The sequence below is a fragment of the Mytilinidion resinicola genome (genome assembly GCF_010093595.1).
Source record: "Mytilinidion resinicola strain CBS 304.34 unplaced genomic scaffold BDZ99scaffold_1, whole genome shotgun sequence".
Lineage (NCBI taxonomy): Eukaryota > Fungi > Ascomycota > Dothideomycetes > Mytilinidiales > Mytilinidiaceae > Mytilinidion > Mytilinidion resinicola.
This window is the reverse complement of record NW_022985437.1, coordinates 3,439,825-3,453,937: the sequence shown is the minus strand read 5'-3', so window position 1 is coordinate 3,453,937 and position 14,113 is coordinate 3,439,825. Positions and strand designations below refer to the sequence as shown.

Genomic DNA, 14,113 nt, shown 5'->3' with positions numbered 1-14,113 from the left:
CTTTTAAACTCTAACTCTACGTTTCCCTCTTACTTCTATACTCTACTCTAAATATCCGCTGCCGCCGCCTTTCCCTAATCCCACACGGGCACCCACCTACCCCCCCTTTTTAAAAATAAACTCTTTTAAACTTTTACTCTATACTTAACACTTGCTTTCTTATCCTACTTTAAATATTTGCTGCCGCCGCCTTCCTTTAACCCCACACGGGCACCCACCTACCCCCCCTTTAAAACTCTAATAACCCTAAACTTCCTATCTCCCAACCTGCTCTATAAATCTAATAAATCCCTAATATATTTAATTTAACTCTAATCCACCCTATTAAACCTTCCCGCCAAACTATTGTAACACGCTCCTTTAATCCCCGTCGCTGCCTTCTTTCCACCCCCCCTTTTACATCTCCTCCTTAACAAAATTTCTAAACTCCTTAGGATACCGCACCTATACTGCGTACACCGCTGCTGCTAATACTCCCTTATACTAACACTTCTTTCCCCTTTGCTTCTGCTACCCTTCCCGCGTTATATCCTCTTCGTAACTTGCGCAAACCCCCTGTGGCAATCCGCACTCCCAACACCCTAAAAACGGTGCCCACAACATCTTTACCCCCTTCCCTTGCGCCTTCTTTATCGGGTTTATCTTTTCTTAAAATATCTTAATTACTACCCGAATATTCTCCGCTTCCGGCTTATCGCAATACCAAATATCGTGCCCCTTACTCCTTTCCTCCTATGCCCAATATTACTGGCAACCCACCTTCTACTGCTCTATTAATTTAACTAATCTGTCTACCTCCAACGCTTCTATTAACTGTGAACTTGCCTCTCTAATTGCTCGTGCCTTTTAAACCGACAACTGCTGCTCAAATTCCACTCTCTCTGCAACCGCCTCCTTTTCCATCCGGGGCGTTGCTGGTGGTACCCCTAACACGCTGTCTGCTGTGGTAACGCCCTATACATCGTCGTCGGGCTTATCGGCGTTCTTAATTGCAACTATTGTGCTGGCGCGTATATCCTAATTAATTAAAATAATCTTATCTATATCCCTGTTAGCAACTACTGTATTAGTTGTTACTTCGGCTTCTATAACTGCCTCCTCTTCATTAACTGCTACCCCTAAACGCGCTCGATATTGCTAATATCTCTGTTCCCCCTCTTTGCATTCTACTCGCTCTTAGTTCCTATCTATTGCACCGTTAATTATCTTTCTTATACAACCCCTACCTATAATAAATCCCTGTATTTCCTTCTTAACGTCCTCCCCGAAATCCTGCTTATAAATAACACCCCTTTTATCTATTTGGAATCCGTGCATAATTATTGCTTTACTCTTCTGCCTATCACGCCCTGCCCTTCCGCTCTCCTGCGCGTAATGCCGCATTTTTCGAATTGTTCCAACGTGCACTACCGCTTGAATTGTTGGCGCATTAATGCCTAACCCCAATGCGTTTGTGGCCGTGAACACCTGCTGTTGCCCTTCAGTTAACTGCTTCACCAACTTGCTCTTCTCCTTACTGCTTCCCATGTTTTAGTGGAAATAAACGCACTCTAAAACTTCTGCTAATCGAATTGTCTTCTTTACTATGTCGCAATACACAATTACCTGCCCCCCCGCGTGCTTCTGCTTTAAACTCTCTACCAACTTAATAACTGCGTCCTTTTCCTGTTGTATATTATATTGTTAAATGCGGTATATAATGTTTTTCCGCGTTGTTGGCCCCTAAAACCACTGGCATTCTTCCCTGGCTAGCAACCCTATTAATCGAATAAATTCCTCCTCTTCTCGGGGCTGGATTATTGCTATTAAATACACCAACTGCGTTTCTATTATAACCAAATTCCTTAACGCCAATATCCTGCTCCTCCACCTGCCTACTAAATCCAAAATTACATAGCATTTGTTAATTATAATCCGGTCCAACCGTCCTATTAACCGCTGTTAGTTAATAAAATTACTAAATACCTCCCTAACCGCCGACTCCGGCGTGACCAACACGACCTGCGCCTATTCTTGCGGACTTTAACTGTTCTATTCAACGCAACCGATGCCGGCTTTATTGCAACGGCTTTTTATATCCTCCCGCAACAACACTAATAGCACAACTACTACCGTTACGCCTGTTGAACATAATGCTAGCAATATAAACAACACGCTCTTACCTCCACCTGTGCCTATAATAGCAACTACCGGGCTCTTATAGTGTATAATAGCCTTTAATACTGGTCTCTGCACGCCCCGAAATTCGGCCTTTTTACCTACCAACGCTTTTAACTGCTGCTCTATATCCACTAATCTTATTATCTTCCACCGTCGATATTCCTCCTTAATAGCCTCCTTTCTATCGGCTGCTGCGCGGGTTCCTTTTTTCGGCTTAGTCTATATCGCGCACGGGAACTGCAAAAACCGATGCTACTCTGTGCTAACCCTCCGCAACTGTGCCCTTCTTACCTTGGTGCTGAATATCAACTCTATAATTAACCGACTGTATATTCCCCCTCTAATCCTAGATCTATAGCCGGTCTAGATATCGAATGCTTTATCTTCGTTATCTAAATCGTCCTTATTGCCCTGCACCACCGCCTTTACAACCGCCTTAGAATTGATATATTAACAGTATATAGCCTTAGTGCCGTGTCTCCATGCTATAATATTTAACTTAACCCCTATCTATTACAACAACGCTCCTTGCAATACCATCTTTAAACGGTTGGAATTCCATTTCTCGGGTAACAGAACTGTATTCTTTCCCCCTTTATCCTTAGCAATGTTTTCGGTTTCTTCTATTGCTTCGCATTCTTCTTCTCCTTGCTCTTTATCCTTCTCTTTATCCTCCTCTTCTTTATCCTCTTTATCTTCTGCGCTTGCTATATTATCAATTTAAACCCGCCTCCGCTTCCTCTATAGCATTGTCTAACCCTTTTCGGGCTCGGGCTCCTATATAAATAGACTGATCTCTGCTAGTTAACCGCTCTATATACTCTCTAACCTCTGCCAAAATAGCAACACTAACCACAAATAATACACCACTAATTCGCCCACCGCGCGTGGCAAATATTGGTGGATAACCTTAGCCTTTCCACTAACTCCTATGCCTTTATAGTATGCCGTTATATATACTACTAACCTGTCCTTAATAAAAATCCCCCTACTGTCGCCATTCGGGCTGTTTTAATACTGCACTGTTATCAACTCTATTCCACGCGCTGGCAACCCACCCGTTATATGCACCAACGCTGCCAAATGCTGCCGGAATACTCGCATCGCTTGTGCATACTTCTTGATCTCCTTCCCCTTCCATACTAACCCTTGCTTGCCTTTTGCTGCTATAGCGGCTGCTGGGTCGCTGGCTCCAATATTAATAAACCTCTCCCTAATCTTCTGCTCCTAGCTAACCTAATTACTTAACCACCTCTTTCTATACACGCCCCTAAATCCCAACTCTTGATTTTGCGGGTCCTTAATAAAACTCTATCCCGACTATTACTTAGCTGGGTTATTTACTAAATACACCCAATTAATAGCTGGCAATACAACAGCTTCCTGTCCACTTAACAGCCCCCGCATAACTTAATTAACCTCTTCCAACAATAACAAATCCCGGTGCAACTCGACCCGGGCTGTCTCTACTAACCTATAGACCATCGAACGCAACTAGGGCATGCTAAATCGAATATTACTATACAACAACATATTATCTATCCACTTAATTACGCCCTCAGTATTAGTGGTGTACCGGATCTTTATTCTATACGCCTTCAACCGCTGCAACCAATCCACGGGGTGCGGTATTCCGCTATATCGAACCAATATTATAAACCGGTCTGCCATCTCTTGCACAAATTTAAAATGCGCCGGCGCTATTTCCTCGGCGTTTTTCTAGCTGAAATGCTCCTTCTGTTGTATATCCGCCGCGCGCTCTTTACACATTTTTATGGCCTAATATAAAACCAATATACGGGATATATTAACAATAGCTGCAATTTTAGGCGTGTATATTAACGCGCTTTCCTAACCGCATCGCTGGCTAATGCCTAAAACGGCCATGCCGCTAATTAATGCGCTGGTGTACTTGTTGTCCGTGAACGGGTGGTCCAACAACGCTAACATAAATGCTAAAACGGCCTCCTTTAACCTCTCTTGCTCCTCCTCGTTAATTATATAACTGTTGTTGCTATTACTGCTATTATCGCTAATATTACTATTGTCGCTATCCTCCTCTTTATCCTGCCCTACTATTATCTTAATCTTTGCCAACGCTAACCCCTATTTGCCTGTTAACCTAAATACTGGCCTCTAGTTCTGGATATCGCCCTCGCTCTCCGACTTTTCTATCTCCTCGCTGCAAATCGGCTTTATTCTGCGGGTTCTCCAAATATAACAGACAATGGCCAACCAACACGCGCTGTATTTAACTATTGTCTTGCCCGTCTGGCGTGCACTAAACGGCTTCTCGTTTATTTCGTTGCCGGTTTTATATTAATTAATGTAATTTATGGCTGCCAATCCAACTATACTGGCTTTGGATGCTTACTGCGCCTTCCAAATTACCATCTTAACTGCAAAACATAAATTGGCCAACGCTCCCTCTCTCTTCTCGGGCTTGCGCATTAACAACTCTAACCACTCGCTATCTAATCTCTTTAAATGCTTTACCCATCCGGCGCGGTTCAACTATATATTGACCTCGAATCGGTTATCGTCGGCCTGGATCTGACTGCTCGCTTCCTTATTAGCTTTCTTAATATTAATTGTTGCCTGTGTAAATGCGGCCTCTAATGCCTCCTAGATAGGATCCTTCTATTCTTCTCTCTCGGCGGCTGGGTTGTGCGCGTTTACCTGGAATAATCGGGCCAACAACACTTTACTGCTAAATTTCTGGCAATGCACGCCAACTTCCCACATCTTCGCCCGCTGCATAATGCTCTGCTGCCTTTAGTGATAACGTCCTTACTTTCGCGGATTTTCCCACCTATGCTCCTTCTTATAATAGGTCTGCATATTCTGCAAACCGCGCACTATAGCTCCACACAGCTGGTCGTTTTCATAGGTTCCTAAACATTTCAATCCGTTATGCTAAATAGGTAAATACGGCACGGGTTTAGCGGTGGGTGCTGGGAAAACAACCTGCCTATCGTTCTGGGCCCAATCTTCCATATCTGCTACGGCCTCTTATATGGATTTTTATATTGCTAATGTTAATTCCTAGTAGTGCTTGGTTAAATGCATTTGTAACTGCGTTTTGGTGATGCCGTGGCTATAAACTCGGCAAACTACGATGCGGTACTGCGGGATATGCTCGAAAATTCGGGTGAATTGTTCTATGGCGTTTAATACAATTGCTACGATAATTGCTGTAACGGATTCACGGTTTAATATAATAATAGGATGATGGAATATTAGATAATAGATAATTAATAAACGTGTTAATCGCCGTGTTAATAGCGGCCGGACGTGCTTTTAACTACTCTCACCGCTACTTAGACCCTTCCCAACGCCTCCTGCTCTTGGCCACCTGGATTATTACACCCGTTACTTAACCATGCATCTAGGGGATCTATCTACAACCTTGCGTGCCTGGGTGCAACTAGTGGTATAGTAGGTCCTAATTTCCGGGTACCTAGGGCTTGCAAATGGCTTGCAACGACTACATCTATTACAAACTTTGGGTACTTAACTACCCTCCTACGTTCGCGCCTTGACTGCGATCGCTGCGCACGGCCACGAACATTATTACAACCCTAACTACCCTAACGCGACGACGACAACATAATCCAACGGTCGCATCGTTAATCCGAATGGTGCATTTAATGCGCAATGGTCGATAACTTGCCTGCAGCGTTGGAACCAGCAAATTCGGTTAGGGTTTGCCACGGTATAATTTGATTTTCGTTTCTAAATTATATTATTGCAGCGCACGGTTCAGTTTTAAATTATAATATGGCATATGCCACGATATGTTTTACCTATAGGTTGATAGGCACCTACCTACCTTCTTTTTTTAAAAATAAACTTTTTTAAACTTTTACTCTATACTTAATACTTACTTTCTTATCCTACTTTAAATATTTGCTGCCGCCGCTTTCCTTTAACCCTATACAGGCACCTACCTACCCCCTTTTTAAAAATAACCTCTTTTAAACTCTTACTTTATACTTAATACCTGCTTTTTTATCCTACTTTAAATATTTACTGCTGCCGCCTTTCCTTAACCCTATACGGGTATCTACCTACCCTCTTTTTTTAAAAAACACCCTTTTTAAACTCTAACTCTATATTTCCCTTTTACTTCTATACTCTACTCTAAATATTTACTGCTGCCGCCTTTCCCTAATCCTATATAGGCACCTACCTACCCCTCTTTTTTAAAAACAAACTTTTTTAAACTTTTACTTTATACTTAACACTTGCTTTTTTATTCTACTTTAAATATTTACTGCTACTGCCTTCTTTTAACCCTATATAGGCACCTACCTACCCCTTTTTTAAAACTCTAATAACCCTAAACTTTCTATTTTCTAACCTGCTCTATAAATCTAATAAATCCCTAATATATTTAATTTAACTCTAATCTACCCTATTAAACCTTCCCGCTAAACTATTATAATATACTCCCCTAATCCCTATTACTGCCTTTTTTCTACCTTCTTTTTTATATCTCCTTTTTAATAAAATTTCTAAACTTCTTAGGATACTGCACCTATACTGCGTATACTGCTGCTGCTAATACTCTTTTATACTAACACTTTTTTCCCCTTTACTTCTGCTATTCTTCCCGTATTATATCCTTTTTATAACTTATATAAACCCCCTATAGCAATCCGCACTCCTAACACCCTAAAAATAGTGCCTATAATATTTTTACCCCCTTTCCTTACGCCTTCTTTATCGGGTTTATTTTTTCTTAAAATATCTTAATTACTACCCGAATATTCTCCGCTTCCGGCTTATCGCAATACTAAATATTATGCCCCTTACTTCTTTCCTCCTATACCTAATATTACTAGCAACCTACCTTCTACTGCTCTATTAATTTAACTAATTTATCTACCTCTAACGCTTTTATTAACTATAAACTTGCCTTTCTAATTGCTTATACCTTTTGAACCAATAACTGCTGCTTAAATTCCACTTTTTCTATAACCGCCTTTTTTTCTATCTAGGGTGTTGCTAGTAGTACCCCTAACACGCTGTCTGCTGTAGTAACGCCCTATATATTATTATTAGGCTTATCGGCGTCCTTAATTACAACTATTATACTGGCGTATATATTCTAATTAATCGAAACAATTTTATCTATATCTCTGTTAGCGACTACTATATCGGTTATTACTTTAGCTTTTATAACTGCCTCCTTTTTATTAACCGCTACCCCTAAACGCGCTTAATATTACTAATATCTTTATTCCCCCTCTTTATATTCTACTCGCTCTTAGTTCCTATCTATTACACCGTTAATTATCTTTTTTATATAACCCCTACCTATAATAAATCCCTATATTTCCTTCTTAATATCCTTCCTAAAATCCTGCTTATAAATAACGCCCCTTTTATTTATTTGGAATCCGTGCATAATTATTACTTTACTCTTCCGCCTATTACGCCCTGCTCTTCCGCTCTCCTGCGCGTAATACCGTATTTTTCGAATTATTCTAACGTGCACTACCGCTTAAATTGTTAGCGTATTAATACCTAACCCTAATACGTTTATAGCTGTAAACACCTGCTATTACCCTTTAGTTAACTGCTTTACTAACTCGCTCTTCTTTTTACTGCTTCCTACGTTTTGGTGGAAATAAACGCACTCTAAAACTTCTGCTAATTAAATTATCTTTTTTACTATATCGCAATATATAATTACCTGCCCCCCCGCATGCTTCTGCTTTAAACTCTCTACTAACTTAATAACTGCGTCCTTTTCCTATTATATATTATATTGTTAAATACGGTATATAATGTTTTTCCGCGTTATTAGCCCCTAAAACCACTAGTATTCTTCTTTAGCTGGCAACCCTATTAATTAAATAAATTCCTTTTTTTTTTAGGGCTAGATTATTGCCGTTAAATATACTAACTATATTTCTATTATAACTAAATTCCTTAACGCTAATATCCTGCTCCTCCACCCGCCTACTAAATCCAAAATTACGTGGTATTCGTTAATTATAATCCGGTCTAACCGTTCTATTAACCGCTGTTAGTTAATAAAATTGCTAAATACCTTCCTAACCGCTAACTCCGGCGTGACTAATACAACCTGCGCCTATTTTTACGGACTTTAACTATTCTATTTAATATAACCGATGCCGGCTTTATTACAACGGCTTTTTATATCCTTCTATAATAATACTAATAGTATAACTACTACTGTTACGCCTGTTAAATATAATACTAGCAATATAAATAACACGCTTTTGCCTCTACCTGTGCCTATAATAGCAACTACCGGGCTCTTATAGTATATAATAGCCTTTAATACTAGTCTCTGCACGCTCTAAAATTCGGCTTTTTCGCCTACTAATACTTTTAACTGCTGCTCTATATCTACTAATTTTATTATCTTCTACCGTTAATATTCCTCCTTAATAGCCTTTTTTCTATTAGCTGCCGCGCGGGTTCCTTTTTTCGGCTTAGTCTGCATCGCGCATAGGAACTATAAAAACCGATGCTACTCTATACTAACCCTCCGCAACTATACCCTTTTTACCTTAGTACTAAATATCGACTCTATAATTAACCGACCGTATATTCCCCCTTTAATCCTAGATTTATAGCCGGTCTAGATATCGAATGCTTTATCTTTATTATCTAAATCGTCCTTATCGCCCTGCACCACCGCCTTTACAACCGCCTTAGAATTAATATATTAATAGTATATAGCCTTAGTGCCGTGTTTCTATGCTATAATATTTAACTTAACCCCTATTTATTATAATAACGCTCCTTGCAATACTATTTTTAAACGGTTGGAATTCCATTTCTTAGGTAATAGAACTATATTCTTTCCCTCTTTATCCTCGGCGATATTTTCGGTTTCTTCTATTGCTTTGTATTCTTCTTCTCCTTACTCTTTATCCTTCTCTTTATCCTCCTCTTCTTTATCCTTTTTATTTTCTGCGCTTACTATATTATTAATTTAAACCCGCCTCCGCTTCCTCTATAGTATTATCTAACCTTTTTCGGGCTCAGGCTCCTATATAAATAGACTAATCTCTACTAGTTAACCGCCCTATATACTTTTTAACCTCTGCTAAAATAGTAATACTAACTATAAATAATATACTACTAATTTACCCACCGCGCGTAGTAAATATCGGTAGATAACCTTAGCTTTTCCACTAACTTCTATACCTTTATAGTATACTGTTATATATACTACTAACCTATTCTTAATAAAAATCCCCCTACTATTACTATTCGGGCTATTTCGATACTGTACCGTTATTAACTTTATTCTATACGCTGGCAACCTACCTATTATATATACTAACGCTGCTAAATACTGCCGGAATACTCGCATCGCTTATATATACTTCTTAATCTTTTTCCCCTTTTATACTAACCCTTACTTACCTTTTACTACTATAGCGGCTGCTAGGTTGCTAGCTCTAATATTAATAAACCTCTCCCTAATCTTCTGCTCCTAGCTAACCCGATTACTTAACCACCTCTTTCTATACACGCCTCTAAATCCCAACTTTTAATTTTACGGGTTCTTAATAAAACTCTATTCTAACTATTGCTTAGCTGGGTTATCTACTAAATACGCCCAATTAATAGCTGGCAATACAACGGCTTCCTGTCTACTTAACAGCCCCTGCACAACTTAATTAACCTCTTCTAATAATAATAAATCCCGGTGCAACTTAACCTAAGCTGTTTCTACTAACCTATAGACTATTAAACGCAACTAGGGTATGCTAAATTAAATATTACTATATAATAATATATTGTCTATCTACTTAATTACGCCCTTAGTATTAGTAGTATACCGGATATTTATCCTATACGCCTTTAACCGCTGCAACTAATCTATAGGGTGCAGTATTCCGCTATATTAAACTAATATTATAAACCGGTCTGCTATTTCTTATATAAATTCAAAATACGCCGGCGCTATTTCCTTAGCGTTTTTCTAGCTAAAATACTCCTTCTGTTATATATCCGCCGCGCGCTTTTTACGCATTTTTATAGCCTGATATAAAACTAATATATAGGATATATTAATAATAGCTGCAATTTTAGGCGTGTATATTAACGCGCTTTCCTAACTGTATTACTAGCTAATACCTAAAACGGCCATGCCGCTAATTAATACGCTGGTATACTTATTATCCGTAAACGGGTGGTCTAACAACGCTAATATAAATGCTAAAACGGCCTCCTCTAACCTTTTTTACTCCTTCTCGTTAATTATATAACTGTTGTTGCTATTACTGCTATTATTACTAATATTACTATTATTGCTATCCTTCTTTTTATCCTGCCCTACTATTATCTCGATCTTTGCTAACGCTAACCCCTGTTTACCTATTAACCTAAATACTAGCCTCTAGTTCTAGATATCGCCCTTACTTTCCGACTTTTCTATTTCCTTGCTATAAATCGGCTCTATTCTGCGGGTTCTCTAAATATAACGGATAATAGCTAACTAACACGCGCTGTATTTAACTATTGTCTTGCCCGTCTAGCGTGCGCTAAACGGCTTCTCGTTTGTTTTATTGCCGGTTTCACGTCGATTAATATAATTTATAGCTGCTAATCTAACCACGCTAGCTTTAGATGCTTGCTGCGCCTTCTAAATTACTATTTTAACTACAAAACATAAATTGGCCAACGCTCCCTCTTTTTTCTCGGGCTTGCGCATTAATAACTCTAACTACTCGCTATTTAATCTCTTTAAATGCTTTGCCTATTCGGCGCGGTTTAACTATATATTAACCTTAAATCGGTTGTTGTCGGCCTAGATCTAACTGCTCGCTTCCTTATTAGCTTTCTTAATATTAATTATTGCCTGTGTAAATACGGCCTCTAATACCTCCTGGATAGAATCCTTTTATTCTTCTCTCTTAGCGGCTAGGTTGTGCGCGTTTACCTGGAATAATCGGGCCAACGACGCCTTACTGCTAAATTTCTAGCAATACACGCTAACTTCCTATATCTTCGCCCGCTGTATAATGCTCTGCTGCCTTTAGTAATAATATTCTTGCTTTTGCGGATTCTTCTACCTATGCTCCTTCTTATAATAGGTCTGTATATTCTATAAACCGCGTACTATAGCTCTACACGGCTAGTCGTTTTTATAGGTTCCTAAATATTTTAATCTGTTATACTAAATAGGTAAATACAGTATAGGTTTAGCGGTAGGTGCTGGGAAAACAACCTACCTATCGTTTTAGGCCTAATCTTCTATATTTGCTATAGCCTTTTATATAGATTTTCGTGTTGCTAATATTAATTCCTAATAGTGCTTAGTTAAATGCATTTATAACTGCGTTTTAGTAATACTATAGCTATAAACTCGGCAAACTATAATATAGTACTGCGGGATATACTCGAAAATTCGGGTGAATTGTTCTATAGCGTTTAATATAATTGCTACGATAATTGCTATAACGGATTCACGGTTTAATATAATAATAGGATAATGGAATATTAGATAATAGATAATTAATAAACGTGTTAATCGCCGTGTTAATAGCGGCCGGACGTGCTTTTAACTACTTTCACCGCTACTTAAACCCTTCCCAACGCCTCCTACTCTTAGCCACCTAAATTATTACACCTGTTACTTAACTATATATTTAGGGGATCTATCTACAACCTTATATGCCTGGGTGCAACTAGTAGTATAGTAGGTCCTAATTTCCGGGTACCTAGGGCTTATAAATAGCTTGCAACAACTATATCTATTATAAACTTTAGGTACTTAACTACCCTTCTATATTCGCGCCTTAACTGCGATCGCTGCGCACAGCCACAAACATTATTATAACCCTAACTACCCTAACGCGACGACGATAATATAATCTAACGGTTGCATCGTTAATCCGAATAGTGCATTTAATGCGCAATAGTCGATAACTTACCTGCAGCGTTGGAACCAGCAAATTCGGTTAGGGTTTGCTATAGTATAATTTGATTTTCGTTTCTAAATTATATTATTGCAGCGCATAGTTCAGTTTTAAATTATAATATAGTATATACTATAATATGTTTTACCTATAGGTTAATAGCACCCTATACTAAAAACAACCCGAAAATGCCTTAAACTTAATCCTCCCCTCTAATATCTTTACTATTTCCTTTACCTATTAACTTTCTTACCTCTAATACTGCCGCAAATTATAATTGCTCCGCCCTAAACCCGCTGCTTTATATACTCTATATCGCCCTGCCTACTGCTATAACTGCTGCTGTAACTATTCTACCTTTATAAACTTTTGTTATCTACCCTAAATTAAATCCTGCTGCGGGCCCTGTTTCTCCTGCTTTTATTACTAGAACTCGCGCTATATCTCCTTTTATATAACCTTATTATTCTCCTCCTACACCGCTTACCTGCCCACCTTTTTTTTAACCTCTTTTTTAGCCTCTTCTATTTTCTTTTCTACCTCTTCTACCTTCTTTTCTACTCCGCCGCAAATATTATATAACTTTTCGCCTTCCTTACACCTATTTCTATCCCCTCGCCCGTTTAAATACCCGTCTAACATAATCTTTCTATATTTCTCCACTTTACCCTCCCCTTTTATATATAACCCTACTAACCGCCGCTCTTTTTCTATCTACCTATTTTTTTTACCTCTTCTTTTACCCTTTTCTTTAACTATAATCGCCTTACTCTATAATCTATCCTGCCCTGCCCTGCTACTCTTCTATATATAATCTAATAACGTTCGCGGCCGATCTATATATATAATGCACTAAATATCCGGTATATCTACTTCTATACCTAACACGCTTATTACTATAATTACCTGTTGCTTGCCGTCTATAAACTTGCTTAATATACTTGCTTTACCTACTGTATTATAGTAATACACGCTGTAATCCAACGCCTACGCTATTCTTTTTACTTTTCCAACCGTGCTACTATATACTACTACCTTCCCGGTTTAAATCTTCTAAATTTTCCTTTAAATTATTTCTAAAACCGCTTCCTCTATTTTCTATTTTCCTTTTCTATCTACTCGAACTATATAATACGCTATATTTACTCGTGCTATCCTCGCCCTAAATATTTTTACCTGCTTTTTCTGGAAATATATTCTTTAATATAATTCCCCTTTTTCTATCGGCGGCAATATTGCGGTTAATAATACTATCTGCGTCTCGGCCGCTACTAGCTTGCCTAACTGCTGCATCTGCTTCCGGAATATATATTAACGGTTTAAAATAATATAATACTTATTAATAATAATCCGATCTAGCTACTATATTGCTTTTAATCGATTTAAAAACGTTATAAATCCCTTACTAACGGCGGATTCCGGCGTTACTAATATAATAGCTGCTGTATCTAAAGGGTGCCGTCCTTTCTATTCCTTATATAAAATACCCAGCTTTTTATATCGCCGCTTTATATCCCTTTATAATGCAATTAACGGCACTATAACTACTATTATTCCACCCTGCTCTGCCTACGCTGGCAATATAAATAATAAGCTTTTTCCTGTACTAGTTAGTATTACTGCTACTACCGGGCTCTTGCCTGCCGTAATTATCGCGATTATATCCTCCTGCACGCCTTAGAACACCGCCTCTATACCTATTATCCGCTTTAACTATACCGCCACGTCTATTTTCCTTAACCGCGCCTATTAATCTTTTCGACCTTTATCTGCTTTACTTTTAAACAGCGCCTGCTTCCGCTTCTTTAATATAAACTTATTATTAACGGCCGACTAATATCCTAAAAACTAATACTAATCTATACTTAATACCCGGAACTGCTGCCTTTTATCGGCTACTGCTTCTGCCTGCTCTATAATTGCTCGCGTATATACTAACCCGGTAATATATAATATATACCCGGCCTGCTCGTTTATAATTACTGCTGCTATATTCTTCTTATTCTACTTCTTATTATTATTATTATCCTCTGCCCTAA

The 14,113-nt window shown here is 38.6% G+C and overlaps 6 protein-coding genes across 6 annotated transcripts; 1 reads left to right on the top strand and 5 right to left on the bottom strand.

Annotated features, from left to right (window-relative positions):
- Positions 1-1,275: 1,275 nt before the first annotated feature.
- Positions 1,276-1,527, bottom strand: BDZ99DRAFT_365646 (uncharacterized protein; the record flags this gene model as incomplete). The annotated part of the gene is made up of 1 exon (XM_033714742.1): positions 1,276-1,527. A coding segment is annotated over one exon (252 nt), but the record flags the coding sequence as incomplete, so codon positions are not given.
- Positions 1,528-2,114: 587 nt separating this feature from the next.
- Positions 2,115-3,161, bottom strand: BDZ99DRAFT_470947 (uncharacterized protein; the record flags this gene model as incomplete). The annotated part of the gene is made up of 6 exons (XM_033721697.1): positions 2,115-2,120; positions 2,163-2,168; positions 2,263-2,363; positions 2,452-2,500; positions 2,698-2,867; positions 3,128-3,161. 6 exons carry the CDS (start codon positions 3,159-3,161, stop codon positions 2,115-2,117), a joined length of 366 nt encoding a protein of 121 aa, XP_033584989.1.
- Positions 3,162-3,654: 493 nt separating this feature from the next.
- BDZ99DRAFT_373573 (uncharacterized protein) lies at positions 3,655-3,879 on the bottom strand (the record flags this gene model as incomplete). The annotated part of the gene is made up of 1 exon (XM_033714878.1): positions 3,655-3,879. A coding segment is annotated over one exon (225 nt), but the record flags the coding sequence as incomplete, so codon positions are not given.
- A 417-nt stretch (positions 3,880-4,296) lies between these two features.
- Positions 4,297-4,476, bottom strand: BDZ99DRAFT_373776 (uncharacterized protein; the record flags this gene model as incomplete). The annotated part of the gene is made up of 1 exon (XM_033714888.1): positions 4,297-4,476. A coding segment is annotated over one exon (180 nt), but the record flags the coding sequence as incomplete, so codon positions are not given.
- A 3,019-nt stretch (positions 4,477-7,495) lies between these two features.
- On the bottom strand, positions 7,496-7,666 carry BDZ99DRAFT_373354 (uncharacterized protein; the record flags this gene model as incomplete). Its single annotated transcript, XM_033714862.1, has 1 exon — positions 7,496-7,666. A coding segment is annotated over one exon (171 nt), but the record flags the coding sequence as incomplete, so codon positions are not given.
- Positions 7,667-13,596: 5,930 nt separating this feature from the next.
- BDZ99DRAFT_375130 (uncharacterized protein) lies at positions 13,597-13,755 on the top strand (the record flags this gene model as incomplete). The annotated part of the gene is made up of 1 exon (XM_033714962.1): positions 13,597-13,755. A coding segment is annotated over one exon (159 nt), but the record flags the coding sequence as incomplete, so codon positions are not given.
- Between the last annotated feature and the right edge of the window lie 358 nt (positions 13,756-14,113).